Source organism: Oncorhynchus gorbuscha, linkage group LG14, assembly GCF_021184085.1.
Source record: "Oncorhynchus gorbuscha isolate QuinsamMale2020 ecotype Even-year linkage group LG14, OgorEven_v1.0, whole genome shotgun sequence".
In the NCBI taxonomy this organism is placed as follows: Eukaryota; Metazoa; Chordata; class Actinopteri; order Salmoniformes; family Salmonidae; genus Oncorhynchus; species Oncorhynchus gorbuscha.
The window spans coordinates 22,423,451-22,443,570 of NC_060186.1; the positions used below are offsets into that span (position 1 = coordinate 22,423,451).

A 20,120-nucleotide genomic window follows, 5' to 3' on the forward strand; every position below is an offset into this window, starting at 1 on the left:
AAGACATCAATTGCATCCTCCTCGCATCCTCTCTCCTTTCCTCCTTCTAAAAACCCATTGGAGGAGAAGGTCAGAGGGGTGGGACCTCTGACTTCTTATCCAAATGGGTATTGAGGAGGCAAGGAGAGAGGACGCGAGGAGGATATAATTGATATTCTCCCACGGAATTACTATCCTGCTATGCTGAATCATGCACCTGGGTGAAGTTATTCCATCAAGAAGGGACAGGACAAAACAGCAGGTAGAAAACATTTTATATATCCTTTTTTAATCCAAAACATAGTCAAACCTGAAAATACACATCTAAATGTGTTCAAAACACCATGGTGACAACAGGATAAAAGAGTCACCCAGGAGTAGAAAGCACATGATGGACGCCACCACAGACTGATAAGGTGAACCAGTGACTATTTCATAGTAAGATCTCGACAAGGACCAGGTTCTGCTTTATTTACAGTGAATACAAAAATAAGGCCTTACTTACAGAGAGACATCCATGTCCTGGGTGAGTAGCGGGGAGACTGCACTGAAACACTAGTCTACGTCATTCCCTATAGTGCACTACTTAGGCACTGTATTCCCGATACAGTGCCCTTGTTTTGCCCAGGGCACTTATATTAGGGCATTGGTCAAAAGTAGTGCACTACAGGGAACAGCGTGCCATTTCAGACCAACACGTAGGGAAGACCTCAATTGTATTCTCCTCGTGTCCTCTCTCCAGCCGTCATTCTCACAACCCATTGGAGGAGAAGGTCAGATGGGCGGGACTTTTGGCTTTCTTATCCAATGGGTTTTGAGAAGGAGACGAGGAGCGAAGAAGCGAGCCGTATGCAATTGAAATCTTCCCATAGTGTACTGCTACTCCCCATAAACTTGAGTCAGCCTCTGAGGCAGTTGAACTAGATGGCATATTTGCTGCTCCACACTCAGTGAAAATAATGAGGGGAGGAGAAGCAAAGTTAACATTCAGGAATACTACCTAGTCAGTCACGTGCCGTTTGTGAACCTAAATGACTGGAGAGGGGCATTGCTGCCTCCTGACGGGACTAACCATTAGAGCAGTGCACACATTTTTCAGTGATCGAACAGTAACTGGTAATTGATGGGAGTTATAAACTGATATTCTGTAAGCCTAATACTATGTTGGGAAGAAGTTACATGTCGACATTGACCACTTGCAGAAAGCGAGCATATCTGACCGAGATGGTGAAAAAGAGACAATACCTTCACCTATGAGCACTTATAGAAATATGGAGGGCCTAAGGACTTGGAAGAGTGTGCACTCCTGCAGAGGCAGGGTCTGAAGACAAAACGGGCAGGCATAGAAACCTTCCCCCACGGTACCTCCCCCTGGACCAGGCAGATAGTGTTTGTGACTTCCCTTAGCCATGGTGACAGACACATTCTGTCTTGAGATTCAGATAGCCTACACCTTTCAAACCTAATCTCTGGACCTCAAAGCCAGTTTCAATGCATTGTTTTTCCCCATCAGTCCCTGATTTAGACCTGGGACACCAGCTGGGTGCAATTACTGATCAGGTAGAACAGAAAACCAGAAGGCTCCGGCCCTCGTAGGGTCAGAGTTGAGTACCCCTGGCCCACACTACACAGGTTTATAGAGGGGATTGACGTCACAAGGAATACAGGCCTAGTCTTTATATTTACTGTTGTTGACAAAACACCTTTACAAATGTATACAGTGCCTGGTGAAAGTCTACACACCCCTAGCAGTCTTCGCATTTTGCAGTCTTACAATTCCCTCTAAAAAAAAGGGAATACATTGGATTTTTCCCCCTGCCGATCTACAAAACCGTCAACATTTTCAAAGTGAAAGAAAAACAAAAGAGCATTTTCGAAATTCATTAGAAATACAAAAAAACAAAAAAAATTGTCTTGATTGTGCGCGTCCTCCCACCCCAGAGTTCATACTTGGTGGCCAGCAAATATCTATAGAAATGGAAGTAGATTTAATGACCTGGGCATATGAGGAAAAAGTGCGAAAGAGAGGATCGGAAAAAGCAGTATTCTACCTTCAGGCAAACACTGAACAGACTTCCCCACCTACACTATGCAACAGTACCACTGCCACTGTTCTGAAATACGCATCGAAGTAATCTAAAGTAACTTCCTACCGCAAGAACTCGCTAGACAGAAGTCTTAATTCCTGTCCGGCAACCACCACATTTGTTCTAAAGGCCACCGTCGTTTTCAGATCAGGAAAGACAAAAAAGGAGGAGACGAGGAGAAGATGCCACTTAAGACTATTGAGATGCAGCCCATGTCAGTGACATCCCTGTAGTGTGTCCATCCTTGACAGAATAGAAGAACACAGCGCAGTGGACCCAGCGATATTCAAAGAAGATGATCATCATTTCTGTAATGTACATATCATATAGAAACATTGGAAGAAGTGTGAAACGAGAGAACCACCGGCAGAGGACCCTTGAAAATACTAAGCATCGTATTAAGAGCGCACACGTCACCTGGCAGGTAAAACACTATAGCTTCGGTTCTTTTAGTAAGGGGAGACTAATAATAAATAATAGAATATATGTACACATTTTCAACAATAACTATGATTATAATAATACTTTTTAAAATTGACATACAAATATAATTTTGCTCAACGTTTGTAGCTCTACTCTGGTCAGTAAGAAAATGAAGTAATTATAAATTATTATACATTTTTAAAAATCCAACACCATCATTTTTTCCATTTAGGGTGTAGGTCCTGACACTCTGTGTCGCAACATTTGAGACGAATAGTAAAAACAATCCTCGATAACCTGAATTGTTCCTATTTTGCAAGCGATTTCATGAAAAAGTGTCGGTATGAAGTCTTCCCTTGTGTGACAGACAGGTTGTTGTGTAGCCTCCAGGAGGAGAGCAAGTGCACTTTGAACTCTGGCATGCTGGAGAGAAGGGTGTGTGTGTGGTGAGGAAGGGAGGTCTGCTGGGGCTGTCAAGACAGGACTGTCTGAGGAAGTTTTTGGACATGGGAATTCCTTCCTGGTCACCTGACCACACAGGAACAGGAAGCTACAACAACAAATGTCTAAATGCATGTAGAGTGGTGATGAAGATGCCAAACTAAAGCAGGTTCCCTTTTCAGTGGGCAGTTTGTGATGATGAGTGTCTTGATTCATGGAGACTACCTCTGCAAAACCGCCCATTGGCTGATCAATGTGTGGGCGGGGTGACGTCACTGTTCAGAGGTGCAGGACCCTGTGTTACTGACATTGGGTCAAAGGTCACAGATTCTAGTCCACGCAGCTGCCCAGCATTCTGTCCATTTCTCCTGTTATTGTCAATGATGCAACTTGGACTGCAAGAGGAAAGAGAGAAACAGGGGGAGAGGAAGAGCAGAGGGAAGGCAAGAAAAGGAGAAAGATACAAGTTGACAGTCAAGCTCTACCCATATCCAGAAACTACATCAATCTGTATAATCCGTGACAGCAAAAATAAATATGAGGCAGTCTATTTGTATTTGAGCCAAGCTAACGTGAAGCTGTCAAGTGAGGTGAACTACCATGTCAGTAACCAGGTGAGTTAGTTAGGTGTGTTTACCTGTCGAGGTGACTCGGGGCCTGAGGCCAGAAGTCCAGTGCTGTTCCTCCTGAAGATGCCGTCCAGCCCTGCTGCTGCTTTGGTCACCTTACTGGGCTTCCCTCCTCCTCCGTACGCACTGGGGTTCCTCCTCTTTCTCCCATCCACCCCTCCTCCGTGGGCCAGGGGGCTGGGTGGAGGCAGGGGGCTTTGGTGGTCCGTAGTGAGGGGGTAGGGTGTGGTGGTGGTTGGGTCAGGGTTGGAGTACCAGTCCTCGGCCCTGACCCCCACCTCACTGGCACTGTGTCCTAAGGTCTTTCTCCTACCACTAAGGGGGGGCAAGCCAGAGCTGAGCATGGGGGTGGGAGTCAGAGTGTGGTAGCTGCTGTTGTTCCCCCTGAGAGTGTCAAAACTAGATGGAAGGGTGGTCCTCCTCTTCTTGGCCGCGACACCAGTGGCCCCTGGGGGCCTGATGGGTTTGGTGGAAGTGCCGTTACGTGGTTTCCCTAAGGCGGAGACAGGGGCCAGGGAGGGGTCCCTGATGCCAAACAACCCTGCTGCTGATTCATTCTGGGGCAAGGCTGTGGTGTAGGATCCAAGGGAGAAGGCTCCGTTGGTGGAGGGAGGGAAGGAGGGGGAGGAAAGGGGGGGAGGAGGGGTGAGAGAGCTGGGGGAGGGAGGGCTCTCAGCAGCCAGGGGCACCTTTCTGTAACACAGCAGAGGACAGAGACAAGCAGAGGCAGCGCGTTAGGAAAACCAGAGCCATAATGAAATACTGACCCGTAGATTTACAGGGGTTCAGAGACATTACTGTCTAGAATTTGAGCTGACGTCCTATTCCAGAGCCTCAGCAGATCCAGGTCATACTAACATCTGCCATTCCACACCTATTAATAGTGTCTATGAGTCTCTGTGTGTCTTCCCTAGACAGCTGAACCCACTTTCTCCATAGGGCATCTCAGAAGTCTTAAGCTGGATGTAAATACATTGGAGTTTGTCCCAGAGCCCCAGAACACGGGCCGACAAATCATTTAGACTGGTACAACAACAGACCCCCCCCCCTCCTCACCTCCACATCTGAGCGTTGACATGTTTCTCCACCATGCAGTGTAACGCCAGCCTCATCCTGTCCCACCGCCGGTCAAACACATAGTGACCACGCCCCATCAGCCTGCTGTTGAACGCACAGCACTGAAACATGGAGGGAGGGGTTAACACAGTCGGAGAAAAGAGATCAAATCAGCCTGTATGGATGGGCTTCAAGCTAAGGGGTGTAACGGTTCACCAAACCCATGGTTCAGTACGCATTGAGGTTTTTAGGGGTCATGGTTCAGTACGCATTGAGGTTTTTAGGGGTCATGGTTCAGTACGCATTGAGGTTTTTAGGGGTCATGGTTCAGTACGCATTGAGGTTTTTAGGGGTCATGGTTCGGTTCGGATTTTCAGGGACAGTGGGAAGATTAAATGCCATTCACACTGTTCCGCATTCACACTGTTCCGCATTCACACTGTTCCGCATTCACACTGTTCCGCATTCACACTGTTCCGCATTCACACTGTTCCGCATTCACACTGTTCCGCATTCACACTGTTCCGCATTCACACTGTTCCGCATTCACAATGTTCCGCATTCACAATGTTCAGCATTCACACAATGTACAGCATTCACACAATGTACAGCATTCACAATGTTCAGCATTCACAAATGTTCAGCATTCACACAATGTACAGCATTCACAATGTACAGCGTCACAATGTTCAGCATTCACAATGTTCTTGGCATTGTCTGTCGTGACAGGATTGTTATGTCGGGCCTCTCAGGTTTCCACTCTGACGCTGCGTTTGTGACCATGTGGGAGGTGGGAATTCACCAGTTGGATGTGTTCATGTGATTTGAACTCACTGAGAGACGCAGATTGGCTAATGGCTAAACTAAAAGTACAGCTATTATACAGTTCCAAATCCACATGAATAGCTTATTATTATTTATTTTTTAAAGCAATATTTCGTTGTCGTATTGAACTGCTGAAAATGCCGTTAGGGGTCATTTCCTTAGTAGGTGAGGTCAAAGGTCAGTATGCGGGAGAAGTGGGAGCTCAGGAGTTTCCCACTAGTAATAACCAGTTGGAGGGTCGTTCAAGTGGCAAATTCCAACTTCCATCTTGGTAACGAACGCACCATGACACTGCATCCTTCAGTGCCAGATACGCACTTGTGGCGCTCATAAAGGGGGCGTTTCTGTAGCACGGTACATCTCCCACTCCGGGGTTATGCGATGTGATGACACTTAAGTGCCAATTCATTGAACACTATTGGTTTTTGTATGCTTATATAGAGCGGGTGCTACCTGTTTGCTGAAATGGGTGCAAGAGGGAAGTTTGTAGTGTGGCTCGAGCACTATCACGAGGTTCTGAAACCCTCTGTTCTCAACCACCGAGAATAGGCACATATCCGCGGCTATGAACCGAAGACTGTAAAAAATATAAACATAGCCTACCTCTCTCTTGGTCAGGTCAGAATCTGCTCCCAAGGGCTGCTTGCATGCGGTATACTGAGGTGATGTCAACATATTTGAGGTGTTGCCAGCTGCATAAGCTATTCTCGTTGAGCGTGGCGACATACTGTTAACGTTTTACCCACAACTCTATGTCCATCGCTGTTGTAATCTACTAGGAAGCTAAAATGTTCCCAAACGGGAGATTTAAACGATGGAGGATCCTCCAATTCTGGTTTATCGACCCCACCATAGAACTAGTTCCCCGGCTGCGCCTCAGAAAATAGCATTTTCAAATGCCCCAATTAAGATTTTGATTTTGATTAACAAGCGCATAGCTTGTTTTAACGGAATAGCCTGAAATGTTGTTTTTCCCGTTAATATTTACTCAAGAGGTGTAGGCCTGTAAACAAAGCGTACGTATCATATCTTCCGGCGCCAACAGAGATGGTCGCTTCGTTTCGCGTTCTTAGGAATCTGTGCAGTATTTTGTTTTTTTTATGTATTATTTCTTACACTGTTACCCCAGGAAATCTTAAGTCTTATTACATACAGCCAGGAAGAACGATTGGATTTAAGAGCAACGTCAACTTACCAACATTACGACCAGGAATACGACTTTCCCGAAGCGAATCCTCTGTTTGGACCACCACCCGGGACAATGGATCGGATCCCGGCCAGTGACCCAAAACAACGGTGCCGCAGGAGGGGCAGGAGAAGCGGTCTTCTGGTCAGGCTCCGTAGACGGGCACATCGCGCACCGCTACGGAGTTTACTACTCGCCAATGTCCAGTCTCTTGACAACAAGGTAGACAAAATTTGAGCAAGGGTTGCCTTCCAGAGAGACATCAGAGATGGTAACGTTCTTTGTTTCACGGAAACATGGTTCACTCAAGACACGCTATCAGAGTCGGTACAGCCACCCGGTTTCTTCACGCATCGCACCAACAGAAACAAACATCTCTCTGGTAAGAAGAAGGGCGGGAGGGTATGCCTTATGATTAACGAGTCGTGGTGTGATCATAACAACATACAGGAACTCAAGTCCTTTTGTTCACCTGACCTAGAATTCCTTACAATCAAATGTCAACCGCATTATCTACCAAGGGAATTCTCGTCGATTATAAATCACAGCCACATCAAGCAGACATGTCGATGGCCCTGAATGAACTTTATTGGACTCTATGTAAACTGGAAACCACATATCCTGAGGCTGCATTCATTGTGCTGGGGATTTTAACAAGGCTAATCTGAAAACAAGATTTTATCAACATATCGAATGCGCTACCCGGGCAGAAAGAATCCTGGACCATTGTTACGCTAACTTCCGCGATGCATACAAAGCCCCGCCCTACTTTTGGAAAATCTGACCTCGACTCCATTTTATGCTCACGGCCTATAGACAGAAACTAAAACAGGAAATGCCTGTGCTCAGGTCTGTTCAACGCTGGTCCGATCAATCTGATTCCATGCTTCAAGATTGCGATCACGTGGACTGGGATATGTTCCGCATAGCGTCGGACAATAACATTGATGAATACCCTGATTCGGTGAGCGAGTTTATAAGCAAGTGCATCGGTGATGTTGTACCCACAGCAACTATTAAAACCTTCCCCAACCCATCTGGACAAGAGGAATAACTATGTAAGAATGTTGTGCATCGACTACAGCTCAGCATTTAACACCATAGTACCCTCCAAACTCGTCATTAAGCTCGAGACCCTGGGTCTCGACCCCACCCTGTGCAACTGGGTCCTGGACTTCCTGACGGGCCACCCCAAGGTGGTGAGGGTAGGAAACAACATCTTCACCCCGCTGATCCTCAACACTGGGGCCCCACAAGGGTGCATTCTCAGCCCTCTCCTGTACTCCCTGTTCACCCATGATTGCATGGCCATGCACTCCTCCAACTCAATCATCAAGTTTGCGGACAACACTACAGTGGTAGGTTTTCATTACCAACAACGACCAGACGGCCAACAGAGAGGAGGTGAGGGCCCTCGGAGTGTGGTGTCAGGAAAATAACCTCACACTCAACATCAACAAAACAAAGGAGATTATCGTGGAATTCAGGAAACAGCAGAGGGAGCATCCCCCTATCCACATCGACGGGACAATAGTGGAGAAGATGGAAAGTTTTAAGTTCCTCGGCGTACACATCACGGACAAACTGAAATGGTCCCCCCACACAGACAGCATGGTGAAAAAGGCGCAACAGCGCATCTTCAACCTCAGGAGGCTGAAGAAATTCGGCTCGTCATCAAAAACACTCAAACTTTTACAGATTGCACAATCAAGAGCATCCCATCGGGCTGTATCACCGCCTGGTACGGCAACTGCTCCTCCCACAACGGTAAGGCTCTCCAGAGGGTAGTGAGGTCTGCACAACGCATCACCGGGGGCAAACTACCTGCCCTCCAGGACACATACACCACCCGATGTCACAGGAAGGACAAAATGATCATCAAGGACAACAACCACCCGAGCCACTGCCTGTTCACCCCGCTATCATCCAGAAGGCGAGGTCAGTACAAGTGCATCAAAGATAGGACCGAGAGACTGAAAAACAGCTTCTATCTCAAGGCCATCAGACTGTTAAACAACCAACACTAACATTGAGTGGCTGCTGCCAACACACTGACTCAACTCCAGCCACTTTAATAATAAAACATTGGATGTAATAAATGTATCACTAGTCACTTTAAAACTATGCCACTTTATATAATGTTTACATATCCTACACTACTCATCTCATATCTATATACTGTACTCTATACCATCTACTGCATCTTGCCTATGCTGTTCGGCCATCGCTCATCCATATATTTTTATGTACATATGCTTATTCATTCCTTTACACTTGTGTATAAGATAGTTTTTGGGGAATTGTTAGATTACTTGTTAGATATTACTGCAAGGTCGGAACTAGAAGCACAAGCATTTCGCTACACTCGCATTAACCGGTTACTCCTACCCCCTACTTTTTAGAACAATCGCGCAACATTTCAGCGCCCTGCTGCTCATGCCAGGAATATAGTATATGCATATGATTAGTATGTGTGGATAGAAAACACTCAGACGTTTATAAAACTGGTTAAATCACGGCTGTGACTATAACAGAACGTGCGTTTCATCGAAAAGCGCAGGAAAATCTGATCACTGAAAATGGGAAAATATATCAATGCGCCACTTGCATGAATTGTCTATGGGAAAGCAAATTACCTGGAGCCGAGATTGCAATTCCTACAGCTTCCACACGATGTCAACAGTCTTGTCATTTGCCTAGGCTTTTTTTCTTGGTCAAACGAAGAAGAGACAGCCGATTTCTTCAGGTCTCGGACCGGATATTTTGGTTGAGATTTACCCGGACATTATTTCCAGACATACCCCTATAGAATACACATCGCCTCGTGATCAATTTGATCCCTTATTAACGTTTACTAATACCTAAAGTTGCATTACAAAAGTATTTTGAAGTGTTTTGTGAAAGTTTATCGTCGACTTTTTTAATTTTTAAAAATGACGTTACAAGACGCTATTTTTTTCAGTTTATCACACAGTCTTCATAGATCGATATCTAGGCTATATATGGACCGATTTAATCTGAAAAAAAAGACCCAATAGTGATTATGGGACATCTAGGAGTGCCAACAATGAAGATGGTCAAAGGTAATGAATGTTTTATATTTTATTTGTGCGGTTTGTGTAGCGCCGACTACGCTAATTATTTTGTTTACGTCCCCTGCGGGTCTTTTGGGGTGTTACATGCTATCAGATAATAGCTTCTCATGCTTTCGCCGAAAAGCATTTTGAAAATCTGACTTGTTGCCTGGATTCACAACGAGTGTAGCTTTAATTCAATACCCTGCATGTGTATTTTAATGAACGTTTGAGTTTTAACTAGTACTATTAGCATTTAGCGTAGCGCATTTGCATTTCCAGATGTCTAGATGGGACGCCTGCGTGCCAGGTGGGAGCAAGAGGTTAACATCTGCTAACCATGTGTATGTGACCAATAAAATTTGATTTGATAGCCTATAGGTTTAGTGTTTACATTTTGTCACATTTGTATGTATTCATTCGTGTTCACAGTGCGGACCGAACTGAGGTCCCCGTACCAAACGGTTCAGTACAAATATGCGTATCGTTACACTCCTACTTTTTCACATTTTTAAATGGAACCTTTATTTAACCAGGTAGGCTAGTTGAGAACAAGTTCTCATTTACAACTGCGACCTGGCCAAGATAAAGCATAGCAGTGTGAACAGACAACAACACAGAGTTACACATGGAGTAAACAATAAACAAGTCAATAACACAGTAGGAAAAAAGGAAAAAAAGGAATCTATATACATTGTGTGCAAAAGGCATGAGGAGGTAGGCGAATAGTTACAATTTAGCAGATTAACACTGATAAATGATCAGATGGTCATGTACAGGTAGAGATACTGGTGTGCAAAAAAGCAGAAAAGTAAATAAATATAAACAGTATGGGGATGAGGTAGGTAAATTGGGTGGGCTATTTACCGATGGACTATGTACAGCTGCAGCGATCGGTTATCAGTACAGCAGTACAGCGCCCTTAACCACTGCGCCACCCTTAACCACTGCGCCACCCTTAACCACTGCGCCACCCTTAACCACTGCGCCACCCTTAACCACTGCGCCACCCTTAACCACTGCGCCACCCTTAACCACTGCGCCACCCGGGAGGCCCTTCTTTGGATGTTTTTGTTCTAAAAACATTATTTTGTCAACAGTAATGTCCGTTAACGTGCTTTCTGCAATGAAAGTACAGTCTCTTCCTAGTCCCTGTTTTCGCTACCCAGTTTCACTCCCTTTCCCCACCAAGTCAATGGACAGGTGCTTTCTGATAAGCACAGGCATACAGCCACTCATCAACATTTCAAAATGTCATTTTTGGGGAAAACAAAGTTTTTAAAAACGTATTTTGCCGTTGTTAAAAAAAAGGACATTCTCAGCTTTATGTGAGCATATTTGTTCCTCAGCACTCAACATTGAGGAAATAACAGCACTTTGCAGACAGAGTATGTGATTGAGATGATGCGCCGACGGATCGTGCCGTTTGCAGTCAATACATCAAGTCGTCTATAGATGCCTGCCAATGGAGAGTTTTTGTTGAGGCATTACATTTACTGTTAGGTCCGTTACATGGCCATCTAGCAACAATGTCATATAATTAGGGTTAGCAATGTGTGTTTTGACTTCTTACTTCCTCAGGTGGTGAATTATGTGTCATATTAACGAGGGCAATATGCACCAACAAAAAAAAAAGATGCAGGCCAAATAATCTATAAATAATCTATAAATAATCTATAAATAATCTATAAATAATAAATAAATAAGAAGAAGAAGAAATCTGATCATTCTGGATCCTATTTTGACCGGTTGCACATCAAAATACCCCTCATGCATTCACTGAACATGTTAGATGAAACATTGTAGCTAACTTTCATGTCGGTCTTGGCACTGGCAAAGTCGAGACCCCTGCCACTAATGGAAAGTGACTGTGTACTTATCGTTATCGAGCAAAATGGGTCAATTTATTGCACACACACACACACACACACACTGTAGAGATTTGATTGTGTAAGCAATATTGTGGAAACCTCAGCCGGCATGCCTGATGATAATACTATAGGGCTATGCCTTAGTAATGACTGAGGAGCTATTGCCATGTCACCGTACTGAGTGGCACAATGGTCTAAGGCACTGCATCCCAGTGCAAGAGGCATCACTACAGTCCCTGGTTCCATCCAGGCTGTATCACAACCGGCCATGATTGGGAGTCACATAGGGCGGCCAAATTTGGTCCAGCGTCGTCTGGGTTTGGCCAGGGCTGGCCATCACTTGCCTAGTTAAATAAAGGTGATATATATATATTTTTTTAAATAATAAACTACAGCGCCAGCTGTGCCACCAGAGACTCTGGGTTTGCGCCCAGGCTCTGTCGTAACCGGCCGCGACCGGGAGGTCCGTGGGGAGACGCACAATTGGCCTAGCATCGTCCGGGTTAGGGAGGGCTTGACAGGTAGGGATGTCCTTGTCTCAGCGCGCGCACCAGCGACTCCCGTGGCGGGCCGAGCGCAGTGCGCGCTAACCAAGGTTGCCAGGTGCACAGTGTTTCCTCCGACACGTTGGTGCAGCTGGCTTCCGGGTTGGATGCACGCAGTGCGGCTTGGTTGGGTTGTGTATCGGAGGACGCATGACTTTCACCCTTTGTCTCTCCCGAGCCCGTGCGGGAGTTGTTGCAATGAGACAAGATAGTAGCTACTAAACAATTGGATACCACGAAATTGGGGAGAATTTAAATAAATAGAAAATAAAAACATCCAAAGTAACGTTGTGTAGCATATTCACCGAAAATTACAGATGTAACCAAAATGCGCCGGTAAGAGGGCAATGTCCAAGTCGGTAGTTTTCTGTTTATCTTCCTAGCTCTAGGGAAGGGGCGTAGGGTTGATTTCAGTCGGGGTGTTAGACAGATAAGGGAACGTTTTATAAAGGATTTACAAGTCCTTTATTAGGTTTACAGATATTTTAGAAGCAGCTGAAATGTAGCAATTTCTTACACACCCTTTGTACTAATTATACATATTTTTGCACATAGCTACCTTAAATGTTAAATGTTGTGTATACAACGCATTTAACCTACATTTCTCCTGTAAGTGACCCTGGAAAAGAGCGTCTGTTAAAAGGCTAAAGGTACATACCCCCAGCGGTCGAGGGTGGTGAGGGGAGTAGTGGCAGGATGGTCGGTCTCCGTCTATGTCTCTGTCAGGGTCCTCCGGTGTTCCTGGGTCGCCCTCATAACTGGACAAACGACCGTCCCTGTCCTCTCCTGCCCTCTGCCAGACAGGGGCTGGGGGGTCCTGGGTCGAGTCTGGAGGGACGGGGGTGGAGGATAGGACAGCAGCACCCCCACCACCTGGTACCCTGCACACAGAGGGGGAGAGAGAGAGAGAAAAAGAGAGAAAAGAGAGAAAGAAAGAGGAGAAATGTTGAAAGGTAGAACATTTTTAGAACTTGACACTAACATGACCTACAAAACGAACAAGTGTCAAAATCCCCTTGTTTCATTTGAATTCTGGATTCTTCTATCAACAGTAGCTTACATCACCCCCTAGTGGTGTGAGTTTGAACTGAGTGATTAAAAAAAGAATCCAATCAAAGTTCATTGGTTGCGTACACAGATTTGCAGGCGTTATAGCAGGTGCAGCAAAATGCTTATGTTACTAGCTCCAACAGTACAGTACAATGTATTGCAAATATGCAACTTTGGTCTAACTTCGGTCTAATGTTCCTGAGAAGCAAACACAGCATCTTTATTGAACAAATATCCATAACAAGTATACGATTCCATTGAATGAATAGAAGCTATACATTGACGTTGGCCTCAGTGCTGCCCCCTACCTGGGTATGTGTGCATTAGCCAGCCGCAGTTTGAGAGTGGAGACTGTTCTGCCATTGTGGCAGTGGGGGGGCAGGGTGGAGGGGGTAGTGTCATTGGCAGGGCTGCTCTGACTGCCCCCCTGTGACTCCCTCCTCTGCCCTCCCTCCTTCTCTTTCTCCTTCGCTCTGCCCTTGTGTTCTGCCAGGAGGATATCAAACTCTTTCTGCCTGCCTGGGACGGCCCGCCGGTGGATCAGGGAGTGAGTCTGGAACACACACAATATAATAACAAAGACAAGTGGGCATAAGAGGGCAATAAAATCACATTTAAATGAGACTTCAAATGTAGCTTTCCCTGGTATCAAGGAAAATAAAGCACACTAGGTAAAATAAAGTAATGTGAACTGGTGGTCAGAATAAGCTGTGTAGCCAATGGGAAGTGAGGTTAGAGGTCAGTGTGTCTCACCTTGCAGGTGAGTGATCGCGTGCAGGACCGTTTGCTCTCCGGGTCCTGGACTCCACAGTGCTTGTTCGGGTCAAACACCCTCCCTGTAAACACCAGACGGAGAGAGAAAAAAACAAACCAGGTCATCACGGCTGATTTCAGAATTTTGTCTTCCGGAGTACCACGAAGACATCTTTTGCCAATATATTGTGAATGACAGGAGAGAAGTGTCTTACAAAGTGGTGTTATAGGACCTACAGTAGACTGTTGTTCGACTGAAACTTCCCAAATTCTCCTGAGAAGTTTTCCCCCTGAGTTAAACACTTCAATTGTCCCTGTAATCTTCCACATGTCATCTCTATAATCTAGCTAGGTAGTCTGAGTTGTGGGAGTGGTTGGGAGTGTGTGTGTGTGTGTGTTTGGGAGATGAGTGTATGTGAGTATGCGGGAGATGAAAAGTGTCCGTGTGTGTGTGTGTGTGTTAGTGCGTGTGTGTTACCGCTTGTGTGGGAGATGAGAAGTGTGTGTCTCTCTCTCAGGAGTATGTGTTTAGGAGATGAGAGTAGATGAGGCCAGTTGGGAGTCCCAAGCGGTGGGAAGGTTTTTAAGGAGCAGACGCCTTGGCAGCAGTAGCTCATGAATTACACTTACTTCTAAATCATAGAGTCGGAGGGACGCACAGAACAGAGACAACAACATACGGAGAGACTGGGACGAGAGAGAGAGAGAGACTGGGACAAGAGACAGGAGAGAAGAGTAAAGGAAGAGCGGAAAGAAAGGAGAGAGAGGAGAGAAGAGAGAGAGAGAGAGAGAGAGAGAGAAAGAAAGAGAGAGAGAGAGAGAAAGAGAGAGAGAGAGAGAGAGAAAGAGAGCGCAAGAGAGAGAGAGAGTGAAAGAGAGCGAGAGAGAGAGAGAGCGAGAGAGAGAGAGAGTGAGAGAGAAAGAGAGAGCGAGAGCGAGAGCGCGCGAGAGAGAGAGAGAGAGCGAGAGAGCGAGAGAGCGAGAGAGCGAGAGAGCGCGAGAGAGAGAGAGCGAGAGAGAGAGAGAGAGAGAGAGAGAGAGAGAGAGAGAGAGAGAGAGAGAGAACAAAGACATAGGAGAGCTGGAGAGAGAGGTACGAGGGAAGTCTCCTCCACAGTAGAATTAGCAAGGCCCCAGTGCATAGGATTAGTGTTGAGCAACAGCCTCCAGTCTCTCTTCTTTCAAAACAGCCCCCACCCATGCAGAGTTCCTAACCCATCAGATGAATCTGTTCATGCCCCATCACTCCCATGACTGGGCAGCTTTCAAAGGTTAGGGGAGATAAGGAATATGGAGGACTTGTACACTTGGAAACATATTTCCAAGTGTCGCCCTGGGGCGGCAGGGTAGCCTAGTGGTTAGAGCGCTAGACTAGTAACCGGAAGGTTGCAAGTTCAAACCCCCGAGCCGACAAGGTACAAATCTGTCGTTCTGCCCCTGAACAGGAAGTTAACCCACTGTTCCTAGGCCGTCATTGAAAATAAGAATTTGTTCTTAACTGACTTGCCTGGTTAAATAAAGGTAACATTTAAAAATATATATATATATATATATATTTATACCAAGACCTTTTATGGTGCTTAGCCGACAAGGTACAAATCTGTCGTTCTGCCCCTGAACAGGAAGTTAACCCACTGTTCCTAGGCCGTCATTGAAAATAAGAATTTGTTCTTAACTGACTTGCCTGGTTAAATAAAGGTAACATTTAAAAATATATATATATATATATATTTATACCAAGACCTTTTATGGTGCACAATCCTGGTGGAAGAGTTTAAGCTGATACACATTGCATACCAGATGAAAAGGTACATTAATACATTGTATGTTCTCTCCATCGGTCGTTGTATCTATTCACCTTGGAGGAGGATGAAGTTGGCTGACCTCTGGTCAGTTTTGATCCCTGATTATAATACTGTAGATATAATGTATGCCATTTAGCAGACGCTTTTATCCAAAAAGCAACTAACATCATGCATTAATACAATTTCCGTGTGGGTGGCCCCAGCGGGAATCAAATCCATGATCACTGGCGTCGCAAGCACCATTCCACCAACTGAGCCACACAGGACCATGATAATGATTAAAAAGGTAGGATTGGGAGTAGGGTAAACTGATCCTAGATCTGTGGTTAGACTATGTTCTCACCTGACAGTCTCCTGTGAGGCCTGGGGGTCTTGGTTCCATTCTGCTGTTTCCTGTCCAGGGGGCATGGGGTTGCAGGGGTCCGAGGGGAGAGGGAGTGGGAGTGGGAGGCGGAGGGTCTGCGGTGGTCCAGGGGGGAGAGGCTAGAGGGCCGTTTATCCACGGGAAAGCGTGCCGGGCTGGGCCGGCGGTCCACCGAGGGGGGTGTGGAGGAGCAAGGGGCGGTGGGGCCACGACCGTTCACCAGCATTTCCTGAGACCCCCTGAGGGGAGCTGGGGGGGTCAGGGAGGGTTTGAGGGAGGAGGGAGAGGAGCAGGAGGGGGAGGAAGAAAAGCAGTGGCCTCTGACATGTGTTCCGCTCTCTGCCCGGCCCAGACATGGCATCTTCTCCAGACTCACTACTGGCAACGACACACTGGAGAGAGAGAAAGAGGGATGGAGCGACAGATAAAGCAAGAGAGAGGGATGAGAGAGAGAGAGGGGGGGGTGCTAATTGATTGAGTGGAAAGTTCAGGATTTTTTAAAAATTTAAATAAATTAATAATAATTAATAATAACCATGACAGGGTTCAATGCAAGAAATTCAATGCAGGAAATTCAATGCAGTAAAATTCTGGATGTTCACAAGATTTGGCCAGTGTGTGTACTCACCATGTCTTACTGCGGACACCCTTGGGAGGGTAGACAGCGAGCGGGGCCTTGTTGAAGCGGGAGTGCGGGTCGTCTCTGGGGACCCTGAAGGGCAGAGGGGGAGAAGGACCCGGGGTGGGGGACACTGCCACATTGGGCTTCACAGAGGCCACTGGACCTCTGGAGGGACATGGGGAGCCGTGCCGACGCTCTGAGAGACACACACACACACACACACACACACACAAAGAGGGTCAGGAGAAATACAGACTGAACATACACAGCGAGAACACATCTTGTAAACACCCAGCACCATGAGAACGTCTTAACGCTGTAGATCACGGACTAGTCAGTTATTCACACAATGGATCTGTGATGTTTGCAAGTGATCCATGGCTCCATTTGACTAGGCTGTACAGGTTGACCTTTACTAGTCGTCGCATCGGTGCGAGTCGCACATTCTACACTGTCACTCACTCAAACCTTCCTCTTTTGTTGGGCAGCTAAAAGCACAATTTGGTCAAACAGTAAAGTACATTATACAGTAAAGTACATTATACTCATGATTCCTATAATGTAAGTGTCTGTTTCACTGGGACCTATGACGTGATGAGCAAGCCACTTTCCTCTCCAGAAAAAAAAAGTGTTTTCCGATTGTAAAACATTTCAAAATCCAATTGCAGGAACAACACAGCTTTAGAAGCAATTACGGTTGTCCATGTTGAAGAGAGTCTCAGCTTTTTATAGAAATCATTTTGTTGGGTTACAGCCTGAATTTAACATGGATTAAAATGTAACAAAAATTGACACTGGCCTACACAACATAATGTCAAAGTGGAATAATATTTAGCAAAATGTTTACAAATGAATTAAATGTGAAAAGCTGAAATGTCTTGAGTCAATAATTATTTAACCCTTTGTTATGGCAAGACTAAATACATTCAGGAGTGAACATAATAACAAGTGTCATGAACTCACTCTGTGTGCAATAACAGTGTTTAACATGATTTCTGAATGACTACCTCATCTCTGTACCCCACACATACAATTATCTGCAAGGTCCCTCAGTCGAGCAGTGAATTTCAAACACAGATTCAACCACAAAGACCAGGGAGATTTTCCAATGCCTGACAAAAAAAAAGGGGCACCTATTGGTAGATGAGCAAAAAAAAAAGCAGACATTAAATATCCCTTTGTTGATGGTGAAGTTATTAAATTACACTTTGGATGGTGTATCAATACACCCAGTCACTTCAAAGATACAGGTGTCTTTCCTAACTCAGTTGCCAGAGAGGAAGGAAACCACTCAGGGATTTCACCATGAGGCCAATGGCGACTTTAAAACAGTTAGAGTCTAATAGCTGTGATAGGACAAAACTGAGGATGGATCAACTGAGGATGGATCAACAACATTGTAGTTACTCCACAATACTAACCTAAATGACAGAGTGAAAAGAAGGAAACCTGTACACAATACAAATATTCCAAAAATTATGCATCCTCTTCACAACAAGGCACTAAATACTGCAAAACATATGGCAAAGCAATTCACTTTTTGTCCTGAATACAAAGTTATGTTTGGGGAAAATCACATTACTCACCATTTTTTCAAGCATAGTGGTGGCTGCATAATGTTATGGTTATGCTTGTAATCATTAAGGAACGAGATGTTTTTCATGATAAAATAAATAAATAAACGGAATGGAGCTACGCACAGGCAAAATCCTAGAGGAAAACTTGGTTCAGTCTGCTTTCCACCAGACATCGGGAGACAAATGAACCTTTCAGCGGGACAATAACCTAAATCACAAGGCCAAATCTACACTGGAATTGCTTACCAAGAAACAGTGAAAGGTCCTGAGTGGCCGAGTTCCAGTTTTGACTTAAATATGCTTGAAAATCTATGGCAAGACCTGAAAATGTTTGTCAACTTGACAGCGCTTGAAGAATCTTTTAAAGAAAAATTGGTAAATGTTGCACAATCCATGTGTGTAAAGCTCTTAGAGACTTACCCATAAAGACTCACATCTGTAATCGCTGACAAAGGTGATTCTGACATGTATTGAGTCAGCGGGTTGAATACTTATCTAATCAAGATAGCATCATATTTTTTTTTTTAAACAAATGTTCACATTTTTCTTCCACGTTGACAGGCTATTTGTTGTAGACAATTAAACCCATTTTAATTCCACTTTGTAACAACAAAATGTGGAAAAAGTCAAGGGGTGTGAATACTTTCTGAAGGCACTGTATCCCTCTCATTATTACCTTAGGCCTACCATATTTGTAGTTTTTTTTTTTTAAACGTAAAACTTTGAGATAGCCTAGAACTCTGTTAGATATATGAATTGCTTGAACATGAAATAGCGGGGTGGGAGAAATCATCCACTATTGGAGAGAGAGAAAAAATAATCACATTTTCTGACTGGACATTTAGCGCGCTTTGGTGAAACTAGGCGATGTCTTCATTGTTCTCTTTCATTCTGTAAATATAAGGTATTAATTGAAATAGACTACAGCAAATAGGAATATAGACAGTTTCCTCGGAATGTCACCTACGCACTGCCCTGCACCACCGGACTCCGCTTCTCTCTTTAAAACGGCCAGTCAAGTTGAAATAGGTTAGGCATCGTCTGTCACATTATGTCGTCGTCACCATAGACAATGGCTGTCGATCATCCTCGATAGACGATACTATCATAATATCGCCCAACCCTAGTTACAAGTGCATCCTTAAAAGCTGCCTGGGTTTAAACTCCTTCTCTTGTACAAAAAGTGAATAGCTCAATTGATAGCAAGAGAGTTACACATTGTAGGCCTACTCGATTACCTCCCTAGCAAAGTACATTTTTTGACTTTGAGGCTATAGAAATTCGTAGCTCAGCCTCTGAATATCAGAGGCAAACGGAAGATATTCCCATACCCAAGAGTCTCGTCTTTCTCGTGCATTTTGTGGCTCGTTTCTAGCATCAGAGGAAAGCACTGTTAAAGATCAGTTTTGACTTCTTCAAAATCTTAAACTAAACAAAGGGGTAGGCTTTTTGCAATTTTCTTTAACAAAGTAGGCTATGGTATACCCTCACATAGACCTGCCCCCTTCATGGTTTTAACTTAACATACAAAGTCCTTGACCGACACAGAGGTATTGAAGGAGTGGTGACACAATTGAAGGAATTGTCCGACAAATCTAAACATAGCGTATAATTGTCGGCCAAACAGGTAGGCCTACCTCTTATTTCTTAAATAGGAAGAAATAGGCTCCAACACAAAGCATTCGTTGTTAGTTAATTAGTGAAAAGTTTTTTATTTTATTTTTACAATTACTCAAATTAGCGTAATTTCAGCACCATGTGCTTTCCACCTCCCGATTGATTGCACAGCGGCTGCAGCTTCCCATTACAGCACCACAAAGCTGTCATGGAAGT

At 44.9% G+C, this 20,120-nt stretch overlaps 1 protein-coding gene across 3 annotated transcripts in view; it reads right to left on the bottom strand.

Annotated features, from left to right (window-relative positions):
* Positions 1 to 237: 237 nt before the first annotated feature.
* The window catches only part of atxn7l1 (ataxin 7-like 1), a 31,849-nt gene continuing 11,966 nt past the window's right edge, over positions 238 to 20,120 (bottom strand). For all 3 annotated transcript variants that reach the window (XM_046297487.1, XM_046297489.1, XM_046297488.1), the window contains 8 exons: positions 16,717 to 16,906; positions 16,068 to 16,480; positions 13,920 to 14,002; positions 13,475 to 13,719; positions 12,775 to 12,997; positions 4,616 to 4,737; positions 3,568 to 4,252; positions 238 to 3,325 (listed from right to left, as the gene is read on the bottom strand). In XM_046297487.1, coding sequence (XP_046153443.1) covers positions 3,308 to 3,325; positions 3,568 to 4,252; positions 4,616 to 4,737; positions 12,775 to 12,997; positions 13,475 to 13,719; positions 13,920 to 14,002; positions 16,068 to 16,480; positions 16,717 to 16,906 — 1,979 coding nt within the window. In that variant the 3' untranslated portion in view covers positions 238 to 3,307. The remainder of the gene's footprint in view (positions 3,326 to 3,567; positions 4,253 to 4,615; positions 4,738 to 12,774; positions 12,998 to 13,474; positions 13,720 to 13,919; positions 14,003 to 16,067; positions 16,481 to 16,716; positions 16,907 to 20,120) is intronic.